A 26,993-nucleotide genomic window follows, 5' to 3' on the forward strand; every position below is an offset into this window, starting at 1 on the left:
CTAGAATGTAAAGGAAGGCATCTCTCCCATATGTGTCTGGAAAGCATATTTCAAAGCCTTTCAGTTCTATTCATTAAGGAGCAGCAGATTCAATCTTTTCTCCTTTTTGCTGCATTGTGCTTTTGAGACTGAAATGACAAGTTCCAAATGTGAGTAGAAATCTGTATTTTAGAAATGATATGATAAAATAGGTACTAGGCATGGAAACTTGCTAATATATTTTGGAATGTGCAGTAATACAGACAACACTGGCTTATTTAGAATGGCTGCTGAAAAGAAAAAATAAATAAATTCCTTATAGTTTAGGATACAAAGATATTGCTGAAGTCTTTTGAAGACAGCTGGCTTTAGAAATAATACAGGGGGAAAACAATTCAAAAGGTGATATAGTTTTCTCATAAATGTGATCTTTTGTTTGAAAGCACCCTCATGCCAAACCTTGCCACTACAGAGAGATGGCTAACTTTGATATGAATTTATCCAGCCCCTTGGATCTGAATCTGAGGCTTCCTCTGGGTCCCTTCTTTGAGAGAGGCTCAGAGGATTGCGACAAGGGTCTTTTAAGTTCTGGCCCCCCCATTAGTGGAATGCTTTCTCACATGAGGTCAATCTGGCACCTTCACTGACATCTTTTCAGCACTACATAAAAACTTACATGTTCCCTGACTTGGTCCGCTGAGAAAGGTTTTAACCATAGTGGAGTGAGTGACCTGTGTCCTGCTTAGTCTTTTATATGTATGGTAACCTCATTAACCAGGTCTGTTGAATGGGTATTGGAGGCACTGTTCTAAAGTGGTTCTGTTTCTACCTACAGGATCGTGTCCATAGTGCAGCATAGGGAGAATGTGTTTTGGCTCCATTAGCTTTGTACTATGGTGTATCACAGTACAATCTTGTCTCCAATGTTGTTTAGCAGCTATACTGGGTAGGGCCATTCAGAGTTTGGAGGCAAAGTGTCATCAGTACACTGATGTGACATGCAGGTCTACTTCTTCATAACTTCTGAGTCAGGAGAGGCTGTGCATGATCTGGACCATTATCTGGTCTCAGTGGTGAAGTGGATGAAGACCAGTAAGTTGAGCTTGATCCCCAGGAAGACAGAAGTACTGTGGGTTGGTTGTTCCCATGGTCCATAAGATTGGCCAGTTGCCTGTTCTAGAAGTGATTGCACTCCATATTAAAGAATAGATTTGGACTTTGGTGATGCTCCTGGGTCCATCTTTGTAACTGGAGGCTCAGCTAGCCTCTTTGGCTATGAGTGCCTTTTACCAGTTACATATGGTATGCCAGGACACAGCTCTAGTGCTCAAAAGCTTGCTTTTATCCATTGGAGCTGTTGTTCAGTATTGAGGGCCCAATTTTATGGAACTCCCTTCCAGCTGAGATCAGAGACCCTGTTGAACCTCTGGTACCTACTTCTTTTTTTTTATTCCTGCAGGCTTCTAATTAAATTCTGATTGATAGTTTTAACTTACTGTTAGTTCATTATATTGAGTCTCCTTTGCACCACTTAATCATGACTGTAATCAAGTAGTATATGAATTGTTGAAAATAATAATAAGAATAATAATGATAAATAAATAAATAACAAATTTGAAGCCTCTTTCTTCTTATAGTTCTTTAAACTAGATTTGGGCTAAACAGCCCTTCACCTGAGGATTTGCACAAGACCATTTGACACCTGAGGTGAACCACAAAATGGTGCCCCCCCCCTACTAGGAACAAGGTGGGGAGAATAAAGATCTACATTGGGACCAAAGCTGGGAGGAGACCAGCAGCACCTCCTATTCACCAAGAGGCCACTGCAGAGGTGGCATTGGGGGAGGAGCTGCCGAGAAGGAGGCAAATCCGGCTTTCAAAGAACAGGCCGCAACTGTGGCAGTGGCAGCAGCGTTGGGAGATGCATTCCTTTGAGGCTGGATCTGCTGCCTTTGTGAATTCTGCCACCCAAGGCAGTCGCTTCACCTTGCCTCATGGGTGGGTTGTTCCTCAAGGACTGTCCTTTCTCCTGTAGAAGACATAGTCACACTAACTTTGTTCTAGGTTTGACTGATGGCACAGTACTAACATATCAAAGGTAAAGTTGCACAGGAAACATGCAGAGGCCTTGTTTAAAGCTTCTATAACTTCATTGGGTTAGCTTCTCTTGACAAATTATGTAGAAATAGCTGTATGTTTGACTGACCTTAAAGGCCTGTAGTCACCTCTGGAATATTCCTAGAAGCACTTTTATTAACTAAACAGTCTGTGTTGCAAACAGCTCTTTTGTTTAACTTACTAGAGTTGCTTTGAACAATGACTGCAAAATATGGCCGCCTTCCATAGTCTGTTGCTTGTGAGGATTTAGAAGTAATGCATTTAAAGTGATAATCAGTAGAACATAAATTCAAAGTGGGCATGCATCCACTTGAATCATTTCGTTTATGGCCTTAATTACTTAATGAAGACCTTCATTTCCCTCTAAAATTCCCTTCAGCTTTTATCCATTGATTTAAGACAAGCAGTAAAAAAGATGGAAGAGGCATTTCCAATTGCATACTTTCATGCAATGTGGCTGTGAAGAGCCACAAAAGAACACCTGAGACAGCAGCACTGTCCTGCATCTTGCCAGCTGTCAATTTATCATGGGATCTTCAGGGGTCTCAAGAGGATCTGACAGTGTTTGGCAGTAAAGCATTCTGACTTACGCAGTTGTGTCATGCTGAACTGGTAGGATGGGGGCACTTTGGGGCAAGCAGCAGAATTGAAAGCCAAGCTAAACATGTGCATCTTCTCAATTCCCACTTAATTTGGAGTAGGTAGTTTATCTCCACAGGTTTTGTTGCAAATCAGAAATAGAGGTCCAACAACTGGACGACTTTGCACTGGGATACAGTATGTGTTAAGGCTGGCCTCAAATGACAAAGAACTACATTTCAGCCTAATTCTGTTTCAAGAAGGAGAATTCATTGACCTCCAGATGTTGTCAGACTCCAGTTCCCATCATATTGATGACTGTCAATATTGGCTGGAGCTGATGGCAGCTGAAGTCTACAGATTCCCTATCCCCACCCTAATTGAAAGAATAAAATAATTAAATGGGTGTAAAAATAAAACAGGCAGCCAAGGAAGAGAGATGAACCATGTACATTATTCTGAGCTCCTTGAAGAGAGGGTAGCACAGAAAGCAGTAAATAAATGACACCTTGCACACTGAACAACACAACTCAGAAGTGTGTGTGTGTGTGTGTGTGTGTAAATAGCCCTCCCACCTTTTGTAGGATTGAGGGAGTGGGAAGGAGAGGAAAGCGGCATTATAGAAAGTCATTTTCTTCTCATCTGCTTCCTGGAGGTTCTATCTAATATTTTTAATTGACTTTTTCTTTCATGCCTTTGAACATTTTTGGTTTGGGGCCTCTATTACTTTATTACTTTTTGTACTTTTTGTACTTTGAATACAGCCAAAGACATGCATTTTGTTTGCAATTTAATTTAATTTGAAAATAATCTGCTTCATGGCAATAGGAGTAAGAATATTTTTTCATTTGTTTATGGTTTCTTCTCTTTTCAGACTATGGGTAAACATTTCCCAGCTCTAGGCCACCCGATGGATATTAAACTTTAGATACTGTCTGTGGTACTAAAGGCCTTGCTTCTTATGGCTATTTTATACATGATTATTGTGCTGAAAGTGAGTGACTTGCCTAAGATCATCATGGTGAAGGGTGGATTTTGAAGCTAGTTTTATTATATCTATTAGCTGCATTTTATATGCTGCCTTTTCTTTATGAGGAGGCTAGAGCAACATACAGCAAATGCTTACCTGCATCTCCACAGGAAGGGTGCCACTATTGAGAAAGCCCTCTGTCTTGTTCCTTGTAAAATCCCTGTATTTCTTCAACCCAGAATCCCCAAGTGTCACCCGAAACCTGCATAGCATCTAGGAGAGCCAAGTCTATTACCTTGCCTACCTCTTGCCAGTGCCGTCCTCTCCACTCTAGCCTCTGGCAAGGATGAAGGGAGGGGCAGAAAAAACTTGGTACATGGTCTCAGGTCCCATCAATCATTCCCACTCCCTTTCTTTATGGCTTTCATGCCAAGCTTCTTTACTGTTTTGTGACATTTTGGTTGCCCTAATAAAGGTGTGCCCTTGTGGAGTTTGTAATGATTAAAAAGTTATTAATATGAGTTGCTAGTCTCCAGTAATGAGGATGAATCTTTTATTCAGTGTTGCTGTAGGGAGATTAACACAACAACAATTGATAATTTTATTATTTATACCCCACCCACCTGGCTGGGTTTCACCAGCCACTCTGGGGGGCTCACAGCATATATCAGAACGTACTAAAGCATCAAACATTAAAAACTTCCCAATACAGGGCTGCTTTCAGATGTCTTCTAAAAATCAGATAGTTGTTTATTTCCTTGACATCTGAAGAGAAGGTGTTCCACAGGGAGGGTGCCACTACCGAGAAGGCCCTCTGCCTGAATCGCTGTAACCTTGCTTCTTTCAATGAGAGAACCAGCAGAAGTCCCTCTGAGGAGGACCTCAGTGTCTGGACTGAATGATGGGAGTGAATATGCTTTGGCCAGGTCCAAATACATTTTTTTAAGAAGCAGTTTAATAACCACTTCTTTAAGCCAGTCTAAGAAGACTCCCTCACAGAGGGAGTCATTCACCATCCTGCGGAGCTTATCGCCCAACCCTTCCCAGCTCGCTTTTAGGAGTCAGGATGGGCAAGGATCAAGGAGACAGGTGGTCGGTTTCACTGGTCCAAACAGCCTGCCCATATACCTGGTTCACTGCTTGCCACTTCGCATGCTGATGAAGCTCATTTCCAACTGTTTAAAGCAGATTATAGGGCAGCTATATTTAAAAAATGGTTATCTTTAATAAAAAGAGAAAAACACACTGGTTTTAAAAAGAGTACAGAGCAAGTTCTTGCGGGGTTGATGAATACAGCAGACAGAGCTTAGTCTTAACCAATATGTAATTGTAGAATGGCAGCTTGGGCTGTGAACCTTGGTATGACACTGTGAGCATGTCCCAATTTCCATCTAATAAATGGTGGGAGGTATGCTAGTTCTATATTAGGCAGATATGTTTAGTGATTTGCAATGAATCTATTGATATTAATCTGTTTTCATGGTTCATCTGTTTTTAAGGTATCAATTTCATTCATAATTTTTAAAAAATCATATGCCACCTTGGCACTTCATCCCTTGGTTACATTGACCGCCCAGAGGAGATTGGAGTCAAGAGCAATTTTAGACTTCTGTCTTAATACCTGACTCAATTTCCATCCAGATCTATTTAGATGAGTGGTGACATTAAACAAAAATAAATACATACAAATGTAGGAATTGGTGTGGAGCCTGTGTGTATTGCTGTATGTAATGATCACACGGTTTTATTTGGTTGACTGCATACATTACTAAAATAATATATGGTGGTCGCATACAATAAATCTATGCATGTATTTTCTCTACATGAGAATCTCTTGCATGCAGGAAATAGTGTGAAATTTGTCACTTTTTGAAGCAGACCCCTTATTTGGCTTTAACCATTAAACGTACAGATTTTTCCCCACACACATGGGAGCTGTGAAATAATGTTCTTCAATTTCTTGACACCTTTTGCACTCAACTGTGAAACACCAAAATAAAACCACAGAAGTGTAAGTTGCTTAGAGGAACAGGGAGGTGATGGTGTCGCTCTGATCATATTTGGGGAAAGCAGCAACTCCTTTGAGGCTATAGCTTTCTTTCCAAATGCTAATTGCATAAGCATTATGAGTACTAACCTGTGTAACTAAACATGAATGGTGTGCTGTTTTGATTTGCATTGCTCAATAGGCAGTAATAAACACAGAGAGAATTCCATCTGCAGAGGCCAGTGCTATGACAGGCAATTTTCTTGGCACTGCATGGGGCTAAGCAAAAAGAAGATCAAATACCTGAGCTGTAGTTGAGCCCAGGGTTATTAAGAGCCCCCACAACTGCTTAAAGAACAGCCAGTTAATTCAGCAACTGTGAATCTAGAAGTATTTGACACCTTGTGGATTGTAATTTTGTTCTTTAATTTTATTCACTTAATCATAATAGGTTGAAGCTAGAAAACTTGAAAGTCTTTTGTAATAGGGGGAATCCATGTGTGGATTTTGTGTTGTGCTGTATTTGCTGCTTTAAAAAAACCCTTCTTATAGAATTAAAAATGAGATCTGAATTACTCTAACCACCAACCACCTCATGTGCTCTATCACTGAGGTATGGTGAAGGACGGGTAAATATGTCAATTTTTGTTTCCCTTGATTTTTCATTCTTCCTATATTAAGTCCAGCTCTCCACATTTTCACATTATTTCGCCATTTAAAAAAATTCTTCACACCACTCCTGCACAGTATGGTTGCAGGTCCTGTCCCCAGTCTATGTACATTGAATTAAATGGCTCTCTGGCTGTGTTGAATATTTGTGTATATGAATCAGCCTCTCCAAAAGCTTACGGAAGAATGCAATGCTAACAACCAATAGCAAGATAAAGGGCTACAAGACCTGTGTGTTGAGCACAATGCTTTACGGAATTGAGACGTGGATAACTTACACCCACCAGGAGTAACACCTCAATGCCTCCCATAAGCACTGTGTGAGGAAGATTTGGGGCTTTACATGGCAGGAAAGAATCTCAAACAAAGATGTGCTCTCCCAAGCCCACATTCCCAGCATGTTTGCACTCCTGTATCAGCAAAATCTGTGCTAGCTTGGTAATGTCCACAGAATGGAAGATCTTCAAGGGCATGCATTATGGGGAGCTGGTTTCAGGCACCTGGACCTTTGGTAGACCAGCTCTGTGTTACAAAGTTGTCTGCAAATGTGACACGAAGGCTGGCAACATTAACCCTCCTGTGTGGGAATCCCTTGCATACGGCTGCAGTGCCAGGAGACAGTCAGTCAGGTCATGTATCCACAGCAGTGACCAGAGGAGGAATGACTGCTGGGAGGAACACAGAAAGAAGAAACATCATGGTGCATCTGCAGCAGCAAACCAGAGGCCTTCATCTTCCCCAACTGCACAAAATGGGTATCTTCCATTTCAGTCAGTACAGTCATAGCAGGTGCTGTAAGTCTCCAAAAGTTTGACTTCACCTCCAAAGGTGTACTCTTCCACTGTCTTCTGAGACAGATGGATGCCTATCAACCAACCATGACTGTATGATCTGAAACCCTGGAAAAATAAGGATTTCCCAGTAATGCTGGAAGAGTCCCCCACTAATAGCCTTGCTCTCCATTATGTCTTTGCCAAGGTTGCCTTTGGCCTGGTACTCAGACTCTGCTATTAAGACAGCTCCATGTATATGCTTGTTATGGATTTAGGTGAACACTTCAGTGAGCAATGAAGCTTTAAACATTAGCTTAATGCACAGGTAATGACAACAGCTGCAACAGTGCATTGTGGTAATTTACCAGTACATTGAGTTGCTTGTAGCGCTTGCTTTCAAAGCTGGTGAAGTTGCAATTTCAGCTGAATTTGGGGAAATCACTCGAAGCATCCATTGTGCTGCACTATTTCAATGACTTTTGTTTGATTTGATCATTGCAAAAATCTTCATTGCTGAAATTTTTTTGGGTGAAAATCTGTAAATTTTGATAGTAAACCTGATTTGCAATGGGTGTTGAATAATTTCGGTTGCAAATGTCGCATCCTGACAATATAACATTCATTTGGTTTTCTTGGGGGAGGAGGAGCAGATAGATGGCAGGACATGAATGTTCTTCCATTTTCCACAGGACATGAATGTTCTTCCATTTTTCCACATTATGTTAAATAGCTTCTTTCTTTCTTTTTGTCATATTAATTAATTTTAAAATCTAGCCCTCATAGTGTACAATGAAGGACTTGTGCCTATGCTTACATGGAAGTCTGTGCTAAGTTGGCCCAGAATAACTGGTGTTTTCAATCTGTAAAATGTTCTGTGTACCCACAGTTTCAACAGTAGTGTATGTGAGAATATAGCCAATTTCCTTGCCCAGCTTTTTGATCATGGAACAATTCAGAACTTGAAATATGAACAAAAGCTGACTCTGCAAGTTTTATCTGATCAAAAGCAGTACAGTAATGTGTCTCATTTGGATGGCCTCCAGCTCTGAATCTTATCCGTGTCTCCTTTAAGCTTCCTGCCTTGTTACTTCGCAGTGAATAAACTTCATAAATTGTTCACAGCTTGTCTTGGATATAGATGTGAAAGTATGATACAGACAAACATTGGGACATTCTATATACCTGTTCTGTACTGTGGAGCTAAGAGTATAGAAAAATACTGACTTATTTTCACCAGGACAATAATCAGGACTCCACCAATCAACATTAGACTTGGCCAGACAAAAGTGAACAAAAGGAACTCTGGAAGATATTGTCTGTATAAAAGGACCGTGGCTTCTTGTCCTGATGGGTCATAATAACAATAAAACACCTTGGCTTCTGTGAAATTTTGTCTTACTTTTTCTACATTCTCTTGCACTGCAGTATAATTCTTCAGAGTCGGGGGGATGTAGGAGCACTGCAGAAACAAAACAAACGCCAGTAAACCAGTTAATCATAATTACTCAGTAACAGGAAAAGCAGTATGCTTACCAATATTGCTTTCTGGCAATAAGTGCCAGCTGTTAACTAGATCATTAATATATGTATTATCATTACTTTTGTATAGAGAGAGGTGAACTTCCAAAAGCTTCCCTCAGAATTTTACCTAAGCTCTTTTGAAACGAAGTGGAAGAACTCAAGCAATCTGAGGACTAATTTCAGGAGTCACTCCCAAATGGATTATTGGTTCCTATGGCAATTGGGTGGGCAGGAATAGCTGTGGAGATGGAATTTGCCAATAAGTATGTTTATGTTTCCCCAGGGACGCGGGTGGCGCTGTGGGTAAAACCTCAGTGCCTAGGACTTGCCGATCGCATGGTCGGCGGTTCGAATCCCCGCGGCGGGGTGCGCGCCCGTCGTTCGGTCCCAGCGCCTGCCAACCTAGCAGTTCGAAAGCACCCCCGGGTGCAAGTAGATAAATAGGGACCGCTTACCAGCGGGAAGGTAAATGGTGTTCCGTGTGCTGCGCTGGCTCGCCAGATGCAGCTTCTCACCCTGGCCACGTGACCCAGAAGTGTCTGCGGACAGCGCTGGCTCCTGGCCTATAGAGTGAGATGAACGCACAACCCTAGAGTCTGTCAAGACTGGCCCGTACGGGCAGGGGTACCTTTACCTTTACTATGTTTTACCCAGCCAGCACAGCACCTACTATAGGAAGGTGCTAGTGTGGAGAAGACCTTCCCCTAAGTCACCACCAGACAAATCACTACCAGGCACACTACAGTAGGGTTGGTGTCCCCTGATCTCAGGCAATGGGCTGGATTCTATGGAAGGAGCTGCTCTCTTGGACAACCTGGTCCTAAACTGTTCAGTGCCTTATAAGGTAGCAACAAAAACTTAACTCTGCTTGACATCAAAGGCAGCCAGTGATGCCTTTAGGATAGGTGTGTGAAAGAAGGTGTCACTGAGAATCATAACCACCACATTTTGTAGTGCAAAAGTGTATCAAGGACTCTCTGGATTGCACTTTCAGTATTTCACCATAGTTAAATACACAGAATTTACCCCTTTATTGATGTCTAATACAGAGTATCTGAGAACAGAATGATCTGCTGGGAGTTATAACAATGGCCTACATTTCAGCGTTATTGTAAGGATTATTAAATCCTTGTGAAATGTTTTGAGGACTTGGGGGGAAATACAAAATAAATGACTATTAGACAAGAGTAACTAGTATGGGTGGGTGTTGGCATAGGCCACCCTACTGAGAGTGGCATCACTGCTGCATACCTGGATAGTTCTCCCATAGACCTAACCTCACCATTGCCCTGCTGTTGGGACAGTAGCTCTGTGGCACTGCCCTTCCATGTTACCCACCCCTACTAACAGAGCTCAGTTGCATAGAAGGGGAGGAAGGATATCCAGAATTATGAAACTTTTGACAGTTGGAGCAAACCTGTTTCCTTGTGTAAGACAATCAGAAATTTTATTATAATAAGAAATTTACAATTTATCTAATTTTTCTTGATTATATATTAGAAATGGAGAAATTTATAGCACTTCTAGTTTAGCCGCACAATTTAAGATCAATTAACTGCTCACTGTAGCATTTTATTTTATGTATATATTAAAAAAAGCTCTCTCCTGTATGTTAAACTGAAAAGTAGAACCAACAGCACCAACAATGTAATAGAGAACTATAAATCACTTACTTCAAAGATGTAATTCTAATATGAGCAAGTATTTCTGTGCAATCATATTTCTTTCTAAATGTCCTTGTGTGCCTGAGACAAAATTCGTGAGCAACTATTGATGGCCTTGAAGCACAAGTTGAGCTTTCCATTAGGGAAATTTCCCATATTGTTAATTTGTCTAGGGAATTTTAGATATGCAATGTAAATAGGATTATTTCCTGCTAGACTATGAATTACTGTAAGACACTGAAACTAATAACAAATGCAGCTAAAAACAAACAAGTGAATGTACAAAATAATTCTGTTTAAAATAGTAATTCCCTATTTGGAAAAGGTTTTATGGCTTCTCTTATATGACTCAAACTGAAGTTGTTTGGATATATTGTAGGAATGAGCAATTTTCTTCAGTTTTGCTTTGCTGTTCTGACACCGTGAGAACCTTTCAGATGGGGTCCATTTGATTCCAACAGGAATTGTGAGTTTTAGAATGTCAGTAATGCTTTGTTTTTAAGAGCAAAAAATACCCCCCCACACACTCCGCTTCTTAGGTCCTATGATTTAGGAGTTATATCAGGTTTTTTTCTGACATGGGTCAGATATGTGTTTTTAATTATCCATAATTCATGTGTGAATGAATTATTTAAACAGTCACTGCACAATTACAAAAAGCCAAAATCTTTTTAAATGGTGGTTGTTGTTATTTTAGTATTTTTTTAATGTCTTGTTGAATTTTAGACCAATATCTCTGCAAGAACTGCAGATTGATTCTGATATTTGATTTCCATTCCAAGTGAAAGTATTCAGGAATATGAAACTTCCAAAGCTGGAGACAAATCTGACCCAGGGGTCCGAATGGGCAAATCTATCAATTTCCATTTATCTGTTTCTCATCTTTGCAGGCTTAAGATCATATCTCTGTTTTTCAGCATCAGTTTGCAATTTAAGTCCTCATGACAATTTAGCAGTCCTCTAATGAGAATTTTTGTTAAGATATACATGTTTGCACTGCTATTTTATGAATTGTGTGCTATGAGATATCTCAAAGTAATTTACAGTACAATTTTAAAAAATGTATGCAATTTGCCCTAAAATAATGCATTTTTTGTAAGTTGCTTTCAGTAATATATGCATTTAATGGTCACTATACCCCAGTATTTTGTGTACATTACTTGGCTGGAGAAATGCACTGTGAATTTTGGAAAAGTACAAATTTTTAAAGATGGCTGTTTTTCGGATTATCTTTTATTCTGAAAGTGCAAATTAGGTAGGTTCACCTTTAAATGTGAACTGCAGAGAATTTCTCTCTCATCCCTATAATAGTGGCTATGGCCAGAAGCATGCAGGCAATTCATGCAGCCAATGTAATGTTTAAAAGCCTCTGGGCCAATGTATTGGCCACATACAGTGCTTTTTTTCTGGGAGAGACGCAGAGGTACGCATACCCCTAAACATTTTGTGAAACTTTGTACTTTTGTCCATTTACTGTATTTATTTTTCCTGATTTGAACTATAAAATGGTGATTTTCTTGAGTCAAAATGAGAGTACCTCTAAACTTTTTTTTTTTAAAGAAAAAACGTACTAGCCACATATCTTCAGAATAAACACAATTGTCATTTAAGCTACACACACACACACACACACACACACACACACACACACACACACATATTGAGTGAGCAAGTAATGCATGTGGATTGTCCAGCGTAGCCTTGGGATATGGCAGATTTTGCCATCCCTGACCATAGTTTATAAATTCTGCATAATTAAAGGATTGTATAATGTGGTAGAAGAGAGGCTCTCGGCCAAAATGCTACTTTTTGCCTGCGGAAGCAGGGATAGATAAATTTTTGTTTGAATCTGTTTACATCTCACATCTAGCGTCACCTGGCTCAGGGTTAGGAAACTGTATCAGAGTCAGATTTCCTTGGGGAAATCTTTTACTTCTGTGTGACCAGGAGCAATGGCATTATGCTTATGTTATCTATATGTGCATTGGAGAATATCTGGATTTTGACATTGGTATGTAGATTTAGTATCAAGATTTCTTATGAATATAACTCAAACCTTGGGGTTTCTGAACACGGTCTCCTCCTGGTGATAAAGCTTTACCACCTGCCCGACAGGTGTCAAATTGACCATGATGTGCAGACAAGGATATTGAAACTTATTTTCATCACTGGAGCCATCATTGGATGAACAGTGCTGCTGTTCCTTGATGCTGGCATTTTTCAGTTCACATATACCTTTATTGGTCCAGACACTGTAAAAACAAATAAGACCCCCCTCCTGCTTTTAAATGCAGTACCACATATCACAGCTTTCCAGAGTTATAGCCATGTACTTCAGCCCAGTACTACTTAAATATTCAACTACTTCATTTATTTCCATAGCATTTCAGGCTGAACTCCGGCAAATATTTTAAAATGTCACTTTTTCAAATTATGCAGCAAGCGGTATTGTTAAGAAACTGAAGTTTAATGAATTATGTTGATGAATTCTATGGCAAAGTATGTAATTTAGACATTTTTCTCAGTGATTCTCAAGCTTTTTTTCTCTGGGCCACAGTTTCAGAATAAAAATTTCCTCATGCCACACCGAATTTTTAATTGATAAAAAATACATTGGGGAAAAATAAACAACTTCTAGCAGTGCTTGATTTATAACATAGAACACAGCAACTTTATAATATGATCATGGGACATCCAGAAAATATAAAACAATGCAGCTGCATGAGAACATGGATCATTACCAAAATATAATTATAAACAGGCATTTTAAATATGTATCTTAAGTATGTATACAAACTCAATGAGACATGTGAGCTTGCTTTTGCCGGGCAATCTTATTTATATTAGGTCTGATTTGAGACAAAATCTCATATCCTCCTAAACACAAAGAAGTCTTTCTTCTTTTCTGTTCTTTCATATTTGTCAGAGTTGAAAATCCCTGTTCACAATAATATGTCATGGAGGACTGTAGAAGAATAGCCAGTGCTCTTGAAGAGAGGCATGGCTGTATATAAAAAAATATTATTTTGCTACTATAATATTTCATTTTTTTTATATTGTCCTTGAATCTTCCCGCCTCACTTGCCATCCTCTCCTGCCACACCAGTATAGCACACCACACCCTTTGTGAACCACTGATTTATCTAATAAATTATATTTTGAAATATAGAAATTATCTTCATTCAGTACAACTACTTTTGAGACGAGGTTCAATTTACAACTGTGTTACAGCAGTGTGTAAATTGTGGTGTATGATATTCAGGTGCCTGTTAATGAACCTTTACATCCTCAATTCTATCTTTGACTGTTGTCAACTGATACCAAACTGGGAGTAGTCTATATCTTACATTTATTTATTTATTTAAATAAGGTTTCTTGTCTGGCCTTCACTATATGGCTCCAGGGTTGGTTGCAGCAATAGAATATACGATTAGAAAACAAATAAAACCATTACAATGAGAATATACATAAAACTGTTCCAGGTGGAACAGAATATAAATTCAGTCAAAAAGATGGGTCCCAGAAAATGAAACACCTTAACTGTCAAGAGCCCAAGGTAAAGAGGTGTGTCTCTAGCATATGGCAGAAGCTGAACAATGAAAATGCTACTAGCTACACCTCACGTACATACGCCTCACATACATAGAGGATGCAAAGGTTTGTCAAGGTGCAAATGCAAGGGGTTATCTTGGGGCTCGTGGGTAGGCATTGAGAAAAGAGTATGGGGAGGAAATACCCCTTAACAAATGTGGTTGCTGCACATTTCTTTGCTGCCTTTTGCTAAAACAAAGGTAAAGGTAAAGGACCCCCAGACAGTTAAGTCCAATGAACGGCGACTATGGGGTGCAGCGCTCATCTCACTTTGCAGGCTGAGGGAGCCTGAGTTTGTCCACAGACAGCTTTCCAGGTCATGTGGCCAGCATAACTAAACTGCTTCTGGACACCGTGATGATTGCCAGAGCGCACAGAAACACCATATACCTTCCTGTTGCAGCGGTACCTATTTATCTACTTGCACTGGTGTGCTTTTGAATTGCTAGGTTGGCAGAAGCTAGGGCAATTCAACGGGAGCTCACTCCATCCTGTGGATTCGAACTGCCAACCTTCTGATCGGCAAGCCCAAAAGCTCGGTGGTGTATACCACAACATCACTTGCATCCCAACTTGCCTTTTTATAACCATATGTTACTGGCAGAGTTGGAAAAATCTAATATACATACATTCATCCCTGATTGTTTGGTTTCTGGTATTAGTCTCCTCTGCCCTCCCCTCCTAAAATCTGGCTGTTGTTAAATAAAGTTTTTATTATAGCAGTATTCCCTTACCTCCCCAAAACAGATGCTACTCTAAGTTCTGGTGGAATTTGCACAAATAGCTTTACTGTTTGAAAAAGAGGGTGGGTGTGCATGGTATATGAAATGACAGTGCCAGGGTAAATTTAAGATAAGCTAATTCCTTTCTCAAAATATGCACAGTTCACCTCACTGGCTGTGCCCACTATTTGTTAGTTAACTGTGGCCAGCTTGAAACGTTATCACTGTCACAATGGGGAACACCATGACGGTTCTGATCTGAGCCATGACAGCAAGGATAAGCGTATTTCCTTGCTCCAGAAGCTAAAGCGCCTGCCATTTAAGCAATTCCAAGTTAACTCTGTAGACAGAAATTTGATTAGGCATATTTAGCAATGAAGGTCTGTTATGAATGGATAGTTAATGAACATCCTGCCTTAAGTGCTTCCTAAGTGAAATAGAATTTCCGTTCTTAGAACACATTAATGTCCAGAATTATCTATGGTTAGGCTGATGTACTTAATTCAGCCAGCCATGCAGTTGTGGGGAACACATTGTTCGCTTCCGCAACAAGAAGTGTGTGATATGGACATTTGGAAACATGTTTGTGTGGTTTCTCTTCCTCAATTTCAGAGGAAAGAATAATGGAAATTGCAGAGTGCTCGTCTTTGTGTGGCATGTTCCACACACAACATACATTGTTTCACGTGGAGAGAAGCACTGGCTCAATCTTCAAGACTGCAAATTTTATTACTGTCAATGTTTAAATCAGGCCTAGATCACAAAATTTAATATTCCAAATGGACTGGACCAGGCTGTGACACTGAGACCCAGAATGCATTCCACATGTTGGGATAGTCCCGAATGCTGAAGGAGGAAACCACATACATGCCTGCTCAAGAAGTCCAGTTACCTTTTATTGTATAAGGGTACAATGGTGATTCCGATAAAGAAATACATTATCACTGAGCATGCTACCATTCCTAAGCCCAGGCAGAGTGCTCTGGTCTCCCCTCGTTTCTGTGCTGTCACCGGCTTTTTCCCCAACATGATTTATGGTGATGGATTCTGTGGCCTTTATCTCTGTGTAAAAATAAAATAAATAACAGAAGCAATCAGTTTTACCATTGTGGTGGTTCAACATACTCAAGAACTCATCCTCATCTTGCAAAGCTTGGATAATTTGTGGTTTTTTTAAAAAAATCTACGCATACTTATTTTCTGAGAAGCAAAACTCCAAAATAAACCCAGTAGCATGTGGAAAGCAATTCACTGAATGAATTTTGCATATTCAGGGATAATATTAAAATCCAAATTTTAGATACTCAGACTAATATATATCTATGTTTGTGTGTGACTTAATTGCCTGTCACATACTGTTTGGTTAATTTTGGAGTTTTACTGCACATACAAAGCTGGTCTGGTATGCTTCGTTTGTGGATGCAGCAGGCATATCAGGGACAGATGCATGTTGTCTTTTTATTTGTTGTAGTGGTCAGTGGTTCACATCTCATTCATTGGCTGCTTCATGGGGCTTGTATACTGTTACTTTAGCGTTCTCAACACTGCTAGAATTAGAAAGTGCCGGTGAATATGACTCATTTTCAGTGTTCACCTGCACCTGTGGGCCAAAATGGATGTGATATTAATTGCTTGTCATGTTTTTAAAGCATTTTAAGGGAAGTTCCCATCAGTTCCAATAAATATATCTAAACAACTCTCCCTTGAAAGGCAAGTTGCAGCTTCTGTGATTTTTGTTGGGACTTTGGCATGGAGTGAAAGAGTCAACTTCTTTGCTTTCCACTCCCATTGTCCCTCAGCTCCTCAAGCTTCTCCTAACATGACACCCCCCAAAAAACCCTCCAGGTATGTTAACTGCATTCACACATTTGTTTTCTAGGCTGTCCCTATAATAATAATAATAATAATAATAATAATAATAATAATAATAAAAATAAATTTTATTTATATCCCGCCCTCCCCAGCCGAAGCCGGGCTCAGGGCGGCTAACAACACTAAAATAGTGCAACATTATAAAAACATCAAAGAATTAATTAAAATCAAAATTGATGGCAACCATAAACTAAAGTATTGTAAAGATTGCCAAAGGAGGGAGTCAGGCTGCGCCCTGACCAAAGGCCTGGTGGAACAGCTCTGTCTTGCAGGCCCTGCGGAAAGATGTCAAGTCCTGGAGGGCCCTTGTCTCTTGTGACAGAGCGTTCCACCAGGTTGGAGCCGCAGCCGAAAAAGCCCTGGCTCTAGTTGAGGCCAGCCTAACCTCTCTGAGGCCTGGGACCTTCAAGATGTTTTTATTTGAAGACCGTAAGTTCCTCTGTGGGGCATACCAGGAGAGGCGGTCCCGTAGATACGAGGGTCCTAGGCCGTATAGGGCTTTGAAGGTTAAAACCAGCACCTTAAACCTGATCCTGTACTCCACCGGGAGCCAGTGCAGCTGGTATAGCACCGGATGAATGTGATCCCGCAGCGAAGACCCCGTAAGGAGTCTCGCTGCGGCATTCTGCACCCGCTGGAGTTTCTGGGTCAGTCTCAGGGGCAGCCCCACGTAGAGCGAGTTACAATAATCCAGTCTGGAGGTGACCGTCGCGTGGATCACAGTGGCTAGGTCAGGGCGAGAGAGGTAAGGAGCCAACTGCTTAGCTTGGCGGAGATGAAAAAATGCCGCCTTTGTTATAGCTGCAATCTGCGCCTCCATGGAGAGGGAGGTATCGAAGATTACACCCAAACTCTTAACGGACGGTGCTGGCACTAATTGCACCCCCGCAAGAGATGGGAGTTGCCCCCTCAATCCCATATCGTCCCGTCCCAGCCAGAGGACCTCTGTCTTCGAAGGATTTAACTTCAACCGGCTCCCACGTAACCATCCAGCCACAGCCTCCAAGCATCTGATCAGTGTGTCTGGGGCCGAGTCAGGATGGCCATCCATCAGCAGATAGAGTTGGGTGTCATCAGCATACTGATGGCAGCCCAGCCCAAAACTCCGGACAAGCTGGGCGAGGGGGCGCATAAAGATGTTAAAAAGCATCGGGGAGAGTATCGCACCCTGGGGCACTCCACACACCAAGGAGTGGCGGGATGACAGTTCCCCCCCAAGCGCCACCCTCTGTCCCCGACCAGAGAGAAACGAGCGCAGCCATTGAAGGACTGTGCCCTGGATCCCCACGTCGGCAAGGCGGTGGTCCAGGAGTTCGTGATCGACCATGTCGAAGGCTGCTGACAGGTCTAGAAGAATCAGCAGCCCCGACCCGCCTCGATCCAGCTGCCTGCGGAGATCATCTGTTAGGGCGACCAGAGCCGTCTCGGTCCCATGACCAGCGCGGAAGCCGGACTGGAATGGATCCAGAGCCGATGTTTCATCCAGAAACCTACCAAGCTGTTCAGCAACCGCTCTCTCAATCACCTTACCCAGGAATGGAAGATTCGAAACTGGGCGGTAATTGGATAGATCTAAGGGATCTAATGATGTTTTCTTTAAGAGCGGACGCACCACTGCCTCCTTCAGTTCCCCTGGGAATGTCCCGGTGCCAAGGGACAGATTGATGATATCCCCCAGGGGGGCCCGCACCTCGTCTGGACACGCTCTAATCAGCCAAGACGGGCACGGGTCGAGAGGACAAGTGGTGGGCTTTCCAGCTCGGAGGAGTCCATCCACATCGGCTGGGGATATCCGGTCAAAGTGGTCCAATACTGGACCCGAGGACAGTCGAGGGGACTCCAGTTCCTTTATTGTATCCAAATTGGCAGGGAGGTCATGGCGGAGCGACAGGACCTTCTCCGCAAAAAAGCTCGCAAATGCCTCACAGCTGTGTGTCAAATTATTATTTAAATTTGGCTGTCCTTCGAGGGACGTTAAAGACCGAATTACACTAAATAATTGTGCCGGGCGAGAGCTAGCGGATGCAATGGAGGCCGAGAAGTAGGACTTCTTAGCGGCCTTCACTGCCATCTCGTAGGTTTTCATAAAAACTCTATAAGATGTTCTTGAGGCTCCGTCACGGGCACCCCGCCATACTCGCTCTAGCCGTCTGAGGTCCCACTTCATTTTCCGGAGCTCCTCAGTAAACCAGGGAGCCCGGTTTCTGCGGGGTCGCAGAGGGCACTTAGGTGCGATCTCATTGATGGCTGCCAGGAGCTGGGTATTCCAGCTGGGTATGAACAAAGGGATATCTATTCTTAATGGGCATTTACTTGATGCATGTGGTGTTGATTGGGGTAACATGGTTCATTGTGATTCACCTAAGGCTTGATTTTTTTCACTTGAACTAAGCCTTTTCAGTGTCTCAGTGTCATCTAAGCACTAAAGCTATTTATAGCTATGATGGGTATACTTGTGCAGAGAATCTGCCAGCAGCCTCTAATGCATTAACTACCATGTCATTTAAACCTGCTGTGAACAGAGTTAGACAAAATACATCCAGCCAACAGAAGCAGTTGTATAATTTCCATTACAGCCATAGGAATAATACATACTGGCACCTCTCTTGGGTTATATCTTGCTTGTGCCAGCTCCAGGCACAGTAACTGAGTGCTCTACTTTTGGATTTGGATGTGGGGTAAATAAGTTCTGCATTAATAGTTCTACCAGAAATGATTCCCGGTGTCTCTGTCATTGCCTCCTCCACTTTGGCAAAGGAAGGTGGTGGCATAAAAGGAAAGTTATGGTATTTCCTCTAAAGCAGTAAAGGGATAAGGAGAGAGAGATGTGACCTCTCTGACCTCTCTCCCCTATTGTTTTATGAGGGAGGACAGCCACTTGTGTCTCGGTGCAGCTGCTCTCTCTGTCAAATGAGTTGCTTTGATGAAATGGGGAAAGCTTTCAACTCCAGCCTGCTGCTGCATGGAGCAGCCTTTAGTGCTTTTCTGCAAATTGGGCTGCCTTTGAACATTCTTTTGAAAACTTCAGCTAGTTCAAAATGCAGCTTCAATGGGTTTTTTTGACAGGGATTAAGGCAGGCATAGGCAAACTCCGGCCCTCCAGCTGTTTGGGACTACAGTTCCCATCATCCCTAAGTAACAGGACCAGTGGTCAGGGGTGATGGGAATTGTAGTCCCAAACATCTGGAGGGCTGGAGTTTGCCTATGCCTGGATTAAGGGATTAAGCAGGTGGCGCTGTGAGTTAAACCACAGAGCCTAGAGCTTGCTGATCAGAAGGTCAGTGGTTCGAATCCCCGCGACAGGGTGAGCTCCCGTTACTCGGTCCCTGCTCCTGCCAACCTAGCAGTTTGAAAGCACATCAAAGTGCAAGTAGATAAATAGGTACCGCTCCGGCGGGAAGGTAAATGGTGTTTCCGTGCGCTGCGCTGGTTCGCCAGAAGCGGCTTAGTCATGCTGGCCACATGACCCGGAAGCTGTATGCCGGCTCCCTCGGCCAATAAAGTGAGATGAGCGCCGCAACCCCAGAGTCGGCCACGATTGGACCTAATGGCCAGGGGCCCCTTTACCTAATTATACATTATCAACCACCACCACCACATTGGTGACCAGACTATTTCTGAACTTATCTCAAAGTGCTGGTGGTGCTACCTTCTTAAAGCTCTAGTTTACAGTGGTACCTCGGGTTACAGACGCTTCAGGTTACAGACGCTTCAGGTTACAGACTCCGCTAACCCAGAAATAGTACCTCGGGTTAAGAACTTTGCTTCAGGATGAGAACAGAAATCGCACAGCTGCAACAGGAGGCCCCATTAGCTAAAGTGGTACCTCAGGTTAAGAACAATTTCAGGTTAAGAATGGACGTCCAGAACGAATTAAGTTCTTAACCCAAGGTACCACTGTACATAGTTAGGAACAAAAGTTCTGCAAGGGAAACCTGCTCATGTACAGAGATTATCGTCATCAGAAGGCTTACTCAGTGCTGGTGACTTATTTATGGATTTCTTTTCCCTGTGAGGCTCACCTAATATGAACACTGATATCTTTTTGGTGCCAGGCAGGGGTGTAGCATGGGTGTGTGGGGGACTGTGGCCCTGGGTGCACCGTTTTTAGGGGGCATGAACCAGGTGCCCCCACACAGGGATCCCCATTTCACCCTGCCTGCTGCCAAGGATCTCTGGGCTCCAGAGCCCAGCCTGGTCTCGTTGCCACATCCCCGACCCACTCACAGATTTGCCTGCCAAGAGCTGCATGAGCAGGCCAGGCTCCTCCCTGCATGAGCAGGCAGGAGGTACAACATGGTCCCGCATGGCTTGAGTAGTGAGGGCTGGGCTGGTGCACAGGCTCTGTGAATCCCCTGTACCCTGTGTGCGCCCACCTGGCGGCATTAGCCGTGAGGACTGGGCAGGCTCAATGGATTCTGTTCACACCTCCAACCCCCACCCCCGTTCGGCACGCATGTGCAGGCAAATGACGCAAAACTGCTGGTGTCAGGCCAAGGCCTTTAAAATGCTTTACTAGGCTTTTAGTTATTAAAATTGGGTATTTCTTTATTGCTACCAATGCTGTATCTGCCACAATATGCTTTTTTATTGTTCTCAAGTTTTAGATTTGTGTGTGTGTATGTGGGAGAGAGAGAGAGAGAGAGAGAGATAGAGAGAGAGTGAGAGAGAGAGTTATGAAAGCAGTCCTAGGAAGATCCCATGCATTTTGGTTTAAATATCATAGATCTTTGAAATGGTTCAGTGATATATTGTTGTCTCATGTGGTATTATTCCATCATTTCAAGATTGCTTAGAAATTAGTATACAATGCCTTAACAAGATCGTGTCTCTCTAAAGCTCACATGAGTTTTGCTACTCGAAGAGATAAGTACTAACACTTTCTTTTTCTGGTGCATTGTACTTCTAGGTTAGCAGAAAAAGCTAGAAATGTTGAGATAATGTTGACTGTTCTCAGGGCAACAAAACTTTCCATCTTTCTAGGGACTGGGTTAGTTTTATCTAGAAGCAAAATATTTTTAATCGCAGCATTCAGCAGCTTCATTAACTGTGAAGTGTTGAGTTTTGCAAAGTTGACCTAGCAGAAGAGAAAGTTTGAAGGGAAGGAAATCATTGCGATTCAGACACAGTCCCTCGGTATTTTCAAGAACCAGTCATCATCTTGAAAAAAACATGAGCCGCCATACCTGATTACTAAGGTTTTGAGCAGTGATGGACATTCCTATAACCATGTAGATGCAAGTCCTTTAGAATGACATTGTAAGGCAGATGTTCTCTGTTGGGCCTGTGAGGAGGGGAATAAAGAGGATATGAAATAAGAAGAGAAAATAATAGATTTTGTATTCATTTCTTCTTCCTGTGCCCCCTGGTGCCCCCTCAATCTACTCAGGAAGTTTGGGGACCCCCCCAAACAGGTTTAGAAGGTGTATGGGGTCATGTGGTGTTAGTTATGCATAGTTATAGACAGGGCCATCCTGTCCAGGAAGCAGATTGAGGCAGCCACCTCAGTTAGCAGAATCCAAGGAATGCTTCTGTGTGATCTCACCAGATCCTGGAAGCCACAGCCACACCACCCCAACATCCCTGGTTGTGGACCTTAAAGTCCTTTCCAGTTCTGCAATATGGTCACCTTACCTTAAACCACCCATGTAGGCCTAATGCCACTTTTATGGATATTTATCCAACTCTGTCTTCTGATTTATTTATTTAAATGTATACAGGGCTTTTCACCATCTATATTACCAAGTGGCTTACAACAATAAAATATGCAAAGTTTAAAATCTAAGTTGAACCTTCTAGAGTTAAACCCAACTGATTTTCAAACCCTGTCAAGGAAACTCAGAGACAGAAAATTAAAGCAGTGCAGGAAGACAGTGATGAGTCTGAACACTGGGAGGATGCCCTAAGCCTGACTTTAGAATCACCATATCAGGATGTCCACATAGTGGGAAATACTAGAGTGGGGGGGGGGGAATACCTACACTGCTACATTCATCATCATCATCATCATCATCATCATCATTATAATAATTATTATTATTTTTTGAATTTGGATACAGCCCTATACCCACAGGTCTCAGGGTGGTTTACAGGATAAAATCACAATATAAAACTACAAAACACATAATCAAAATAGAAACAGAAACAAACCAATAACCCCCATTTTAAAAGGGCATTGGATGTGAATCAGCCAAAGGCCTCTTTAAAGAGGAACGTTTTTGCCTGGTGCCTAAAGGTGTATAATGACGGCCAGGTGCCACCCTCCAGAACTCTTGTGGAGAAGGCACACAAAGAAGGGCCTCAGAAGATGATCTCAGGTGTTGGACAAAAATCCAGTTCACTTTCAGGGAGGAGGAAGAGGTCCTCACTTCTGCAAGCATGGCACCCAGATGCAAATCTGCTGCCCCTCCTGAAGTGCCACCTGAGGCAACTGCCTCAGAAAGTCCTGAGGTAGCACAGGCCTTGGTGGTGAAGCACCAGGAAATACAAGGATTATGTATCCCTCAGTCACCACTGCTTGGCTCTGCATCAAATGGTCCCCCAACTGCTCCCATCAAGCCTTAGGACCCTGCAGGTGGAAAAGTGGCTTGGGTTGATAACGGAGCACTTTCCCCTCCCCACCAATATACACTGTTGCTCTCTTCCAAACACCCCTCCAGGTACAGCTGCTCCTGAACAAAACAAAACAAAATGAAAGACTGGTTTTGTAATGCGTGACACATGCAGCCAGACCCAAAGCACATGTTTGCATGCTCTTCCTTGTATGCATACATTCTGTTAACTTTGCTAGTTTATACTGACAGAACAATTCATGGTCTGCTCATTCCTGTGTCTAAGTTTAGTGCACGTACACAAATGGTTTAGCAATCCTACAAATTAACTTTCTGCTCAGCTGCTGGGGGGCGCTTTTTGTTGTTGAAATTATATAAATTGATTGAATTTAAAATATCAACAGAGAGTTTAAATAGAACCTCATTCCCAAGCTTTGTGTTTGTGCATATGAATACAATGTGGAATTTAAAGCAATGAAAGAATAATGTCTGTGATGAAAACCCTAAATGTACATTGGGGTAATTTCAGTTCTGACTTAGAGACAAGCTTTTATTTTAGTAAATCAGCTGAAGCAATGTTAAAAGAAGCAATGCTAAAAGCTCCAAAGCTACATCTAGAGACTTTGAATCCTAAACTTTTTGTGGCCTTGCTGAATGTTGCTGGGTTTGGGAATTACTGTTTATGCATGTTGTATGTAATCATGGAACTCTGCTGCTACTCATGATAATCTTCATATTATGCTTGACCTGCGGGTTCAGCTTCTATGGTGGATTTTAACTTTTAGATACAGAGTTCTATTTTTCTCCAGAGGAAATCCATTTCCTGTGGTAGTTCTTTTCAGTGAAGTCTCTGGTTGTAGGGCAAGAACTACCATAGTTTTCGCCCTATAGGACACACTTTTTCACCTCCAAAAATGAAGGGGAAATCTGTGTGTGTCCTATGGGGCGAATGCAGGCTTTCGCTGAAGCTATCAGCAAGCCTGGGGAGCCTGCGGGAGTTCCCGCAGGGCTCCCTAGGCTGCGGATAGCAGCCTGCTGCACGGAGCGCGGGGCGCGCTGAAGCAGAGCACCCCGCACTTTGAGCAGATATTGGCAGCCTGCTTGCCCGAAGCGCGGGGCACGCTGAAGCAGAGCGCCCCACACTTCGGGCAGATATCTGTGGCTGGGGGAGGAAATAATTTTCCCCCCTTTATTCCCCCCCCCAAAAAAAACTAGGTGCGTCCTATGGGCTGGTGTGTCCTATAGGGCGAAAAATACGGTACTTGAATTTCTGCAAGTCAGCCTCATAGGGCTGCAGATTGTTGGGGATGTGGGGACTTGCCATGTCAATCTTCAAGTCAGCAAAGTTATGCATGACCTACAGTCATAACATGAGGGATAAAGGAGAATTTATTTCTGTAACCTATTTGAATCAAAGCTCAGTACACGCTCCCTTGAGTTCTCCTCCATAAATCTGTTATGTGAATTGTTACCTTGTAGGTGCTGTCTGGTGATGCTGTCCTAGAAATAAATCTTAAGTGACACAAGATGGGAATAATAATACAGGGCCTCTGTAAACAGACACAACAACTACTTTTGTAGACAAAATAACATGGAGCCATGAAGGTCTGTTTGTAACTTTCAGACACTTTGAAGAAGGACAGCAAACTTCATTTCTGCTTTTTTAAACTTTGTTTCTTTTATTCTTTGCCTCCTGGTTTGGCTTTTCTTTGTGTTTGTCTTGTTTTGGGTTGGTATTGCATAGTTTTCCCACTGAGTGCTTTATTTTGTTTTGTTTTATAATTTGATATGATTTCCTGCAATAAATGTTATCAGGATTATTCACATGTGACTTTTTGGTTTTCTTTATTTAATCTCTTAACCCATTCTATCACAAAAGCTCTAAGATACATGTAATAAAAATGTGTCTTTTAATGAAAAGCAAAACAACGCAAACAAACTTCTAAAGTGGCTCTTGGTTCATTCCCAGCCATGAAAGGGCTTTTTCCATTTAGTATTCTTAACCAAAAATTAATGACTACAAATCCACAGAAAAAATAAACTAGGAATGGGCATATCAAATTCACTGAATTCCTTGAGAAAAATTTGTTGCTGAAGCAAAGGATATTCATTTAGATGAAGCTAGAGCACTGACCCTCACAATGATGCCTTCACACTGTGCAGTTCACAAGATCTTAGCATATATTATTCACTTTATTTTTTCCCGGTCCCTATATAATTTTTATAAGCAAAGGATTCAATGAAACATTTCCTCCTGTGACTTTTTTTGTCCATTATTCAAAAATTGATTTATTATTTTTTTTGTCCATTGCTGTCTGCAATATTTCTGAAATGTGTTTGCTATCTAGATGGGGTGGGGATGCTTCAGGAAATTTAGAATTGTTCTGTTAAAACACTCACACACCAAAACTACAGCAAAGGATTGCAAACAGGTAAACAAACTTCTCTGAAATATTACTTACAATTGCAGGGAATTGGTAAAGTCTTTGCCCAGAAGGTCTTGTGTTCATAATGTTTTTGACATATCCCGAGTCTGTTCCATATTAGCAATCAAGCAGCAGCAAATCCACAGCTGAAAAAACTACATTACACGAAACTTCCTTGCCCTGATTGCTGGGACTGGACTTTTAGCTTAGCTCACTTATTATGAGATTTCTGTTACCATAAATGGTAAGGTATGGAAGTGTGCAGTCTTTTAAAGATTAATTGCTGCAGACTCTAAGCTGACCCACAGTGTTATGAACAACTCCAACCTAGGGCCCTATTTTCATTTGTACTAAATACAATAGATCTCTAAAAGATGCCTATTTGGGGGTACCTGTGTCAAATTATTGTATATTGGTTTCCTCCATTAAATGAAAATATATTTTCAAACATGAATTTTAAGTTAGATCTTGTGTGGTGTGTGTATAAAATAAATATTCCTGCAGAATCATAACCAGGTTATAATTTTGCATCATTGTAATGAGAATTGTGTTTAATTATGCATTGCTATAAATCCGAGTAATAAAGATTGAATAAAGATCAGAATATGAAATTGTTAGATCCAGAGAAAGTTTTTCTTTCATTGCTGTCTCCGGAATTACTTTCTGCTCCTGAGAGCACACCCTGAACAGTGGGAGACACTAAAAATTAAGCAAATGGCAAAAAGAGGGACTTAGATTTAGATTCAGATGTTCCTTCAAGGCTGGGTCAAAGGTTTGCCCAAATTCAGTATTAGCTCTTATATCCTTGTTGCTATACTCTTTTCCAGTTAGGGGAAATGTCTAGTTATTGCAAAATCTTTCTAATGAGAAAACAGATCCAGATGTCCGGCAAGAGGTGCATAAAAACCTCTTCAACTATGGGGAGACACTCACACCTTAAAAGTAATTGGCTTCATACCTTTAAAACGTTAGCTTTCCAAAGATTTCCTTCTCTATCTAAGGAAGAAAGGAACAGGGCTAAAACTATTGTGGGGATTTAGGTTACTAAGTCCCTATGCTTTGCTAGTTCAAGGCTGGGTATTTAAAGGGAGTCTCAAAGAGCCGTTTGTGTGTGTCAATGGGTGCAAATGTTGATGCAAAGGGACTTGATTGGTCATAGTTAATGCTATACCTTGGAGTTTAAGTTAGTGGTGGAAATAAGATTTTGGATACTAAAAAAAATCAGTGGGAATCTTTCAAACAAGAATCCCATTTTTTAAAAAAGAAAACATCCCTCCTAGAGCCATGTGTGCTACTGTAAAGTGTGTGCTGCTTTCATGGTGGGGCCACTGGTGGGGCCACTGGTGAACATCATTGTTGGTTTTTAAAACCACTGTTGTTTATTGTTTAAAGCTATGCTGAGTACTCCATATGTTCCTAGCTGTTTGCTATAACACGTGTGTTGCTTGTTGAAATCCCAATAGTAGTGCAAATGTGGTTGCATAGATGAGCACTGGTGCAATCCTGCCGCAATTTTGTTGGCCACAGAGACTTCTAAGAGGTGCTGCTGAGCTCCGCAGAGGGGTTCAGGT

General features: G+C 41.8%; 2 protein-coding genes across 8 annotated transcripts in view; one reads left to right on the top strand and one right to left on the bottom strand.

Moving 5' to 3' along the window:
- Nucleotides 1-26,993, top strand: part of KCNIP1 (potassium voltage-gated channel interacting protein 1) — a 598,834-nt gene that overhangs the window by 117,820 nt on the left and 454,021 nt on the right. The window lies entirely within an intron of this gene.
- On the bottom strand, nt 1,778-25,641 carry KCNMB1 (potassium calcium-activated channel subfamily M regulatory beta subunit 1). Of its 4 annotated transcripts, none has more exons than XM_080995317.1 (6): nt 25,459-25,632; nt 21,632-21,729; nt 15,466-15,635; nt 12,317-12,512; nt 8,475-8,534; nt 1,778-2,008 (listed from the first exon to the last, which is right to left on the bottom strand). In XM_080995317.1, the coding sequence occupies exons 3-6, from the start codon at nt 15,600-15,602 to the stop codon at nt 1,856-1,858; spliced, it is 546 nt and encodes a 181-aa protein (XP_080851443.1). In that variant the 5' UTR covers nt 15,603-15,635; nt 21,632-21,729; nt 25,459-25,632; the 3' UTR covers nt 1,778-1,855. The 4 variants fall into 4 exon arrangements, with proteins under 4 accessions (XP_080851443.1, XP_080851444.1, XP_080851441.1 ...); XM_080995318.1 differs by lacking the exon at nt 1,778-2,008 and adding an exon at nt 4,852-6,970 and having other exon boundaries at nt 25,459-25,631; XM_080995315.1 differs by lacking the exon at nt 1,778-2,008 and having other exon boundaries at nt 8,054-8,534; nt 25,459-25,629.

The sequence above is a fragment of the Podarcis pityusensis genome, assembly GCF_964106645.2.
Source record: "Podarcis pityusensis genome assembly, chromosome: 2".
NCBI lineage: Eukaryota > Metazoa > Chordata > Lepidosauria > Squamata > Lacertidae > Podarcis > Podarcis pityusensis.

Bases quoted from the DNA above. Each gene is read 5' to 3' on its own strand.
- KCNMB1 (XM_080995316.1), bottom strand. From the start codon at position 15,602: ATGTTGGGGAAAAAGCCGGTGACAGCACAGAAACGAGGGGAGACCAGA. The intron at 12,513-15,465 runs GTAACTGGACTT...TTGTTTTTACAG, and splicing joins GTACCCTTATACAATAAAAG to TGTCTGGACCAATAAAGGTA. The intron at 8,535-12,316 runs GTTTGAGTTATA...TTGTTTCTGCAG, and splicing joins CCGTGTTCAGAAACCCCAAG to TGCTCCTACATCCCCCCGAC.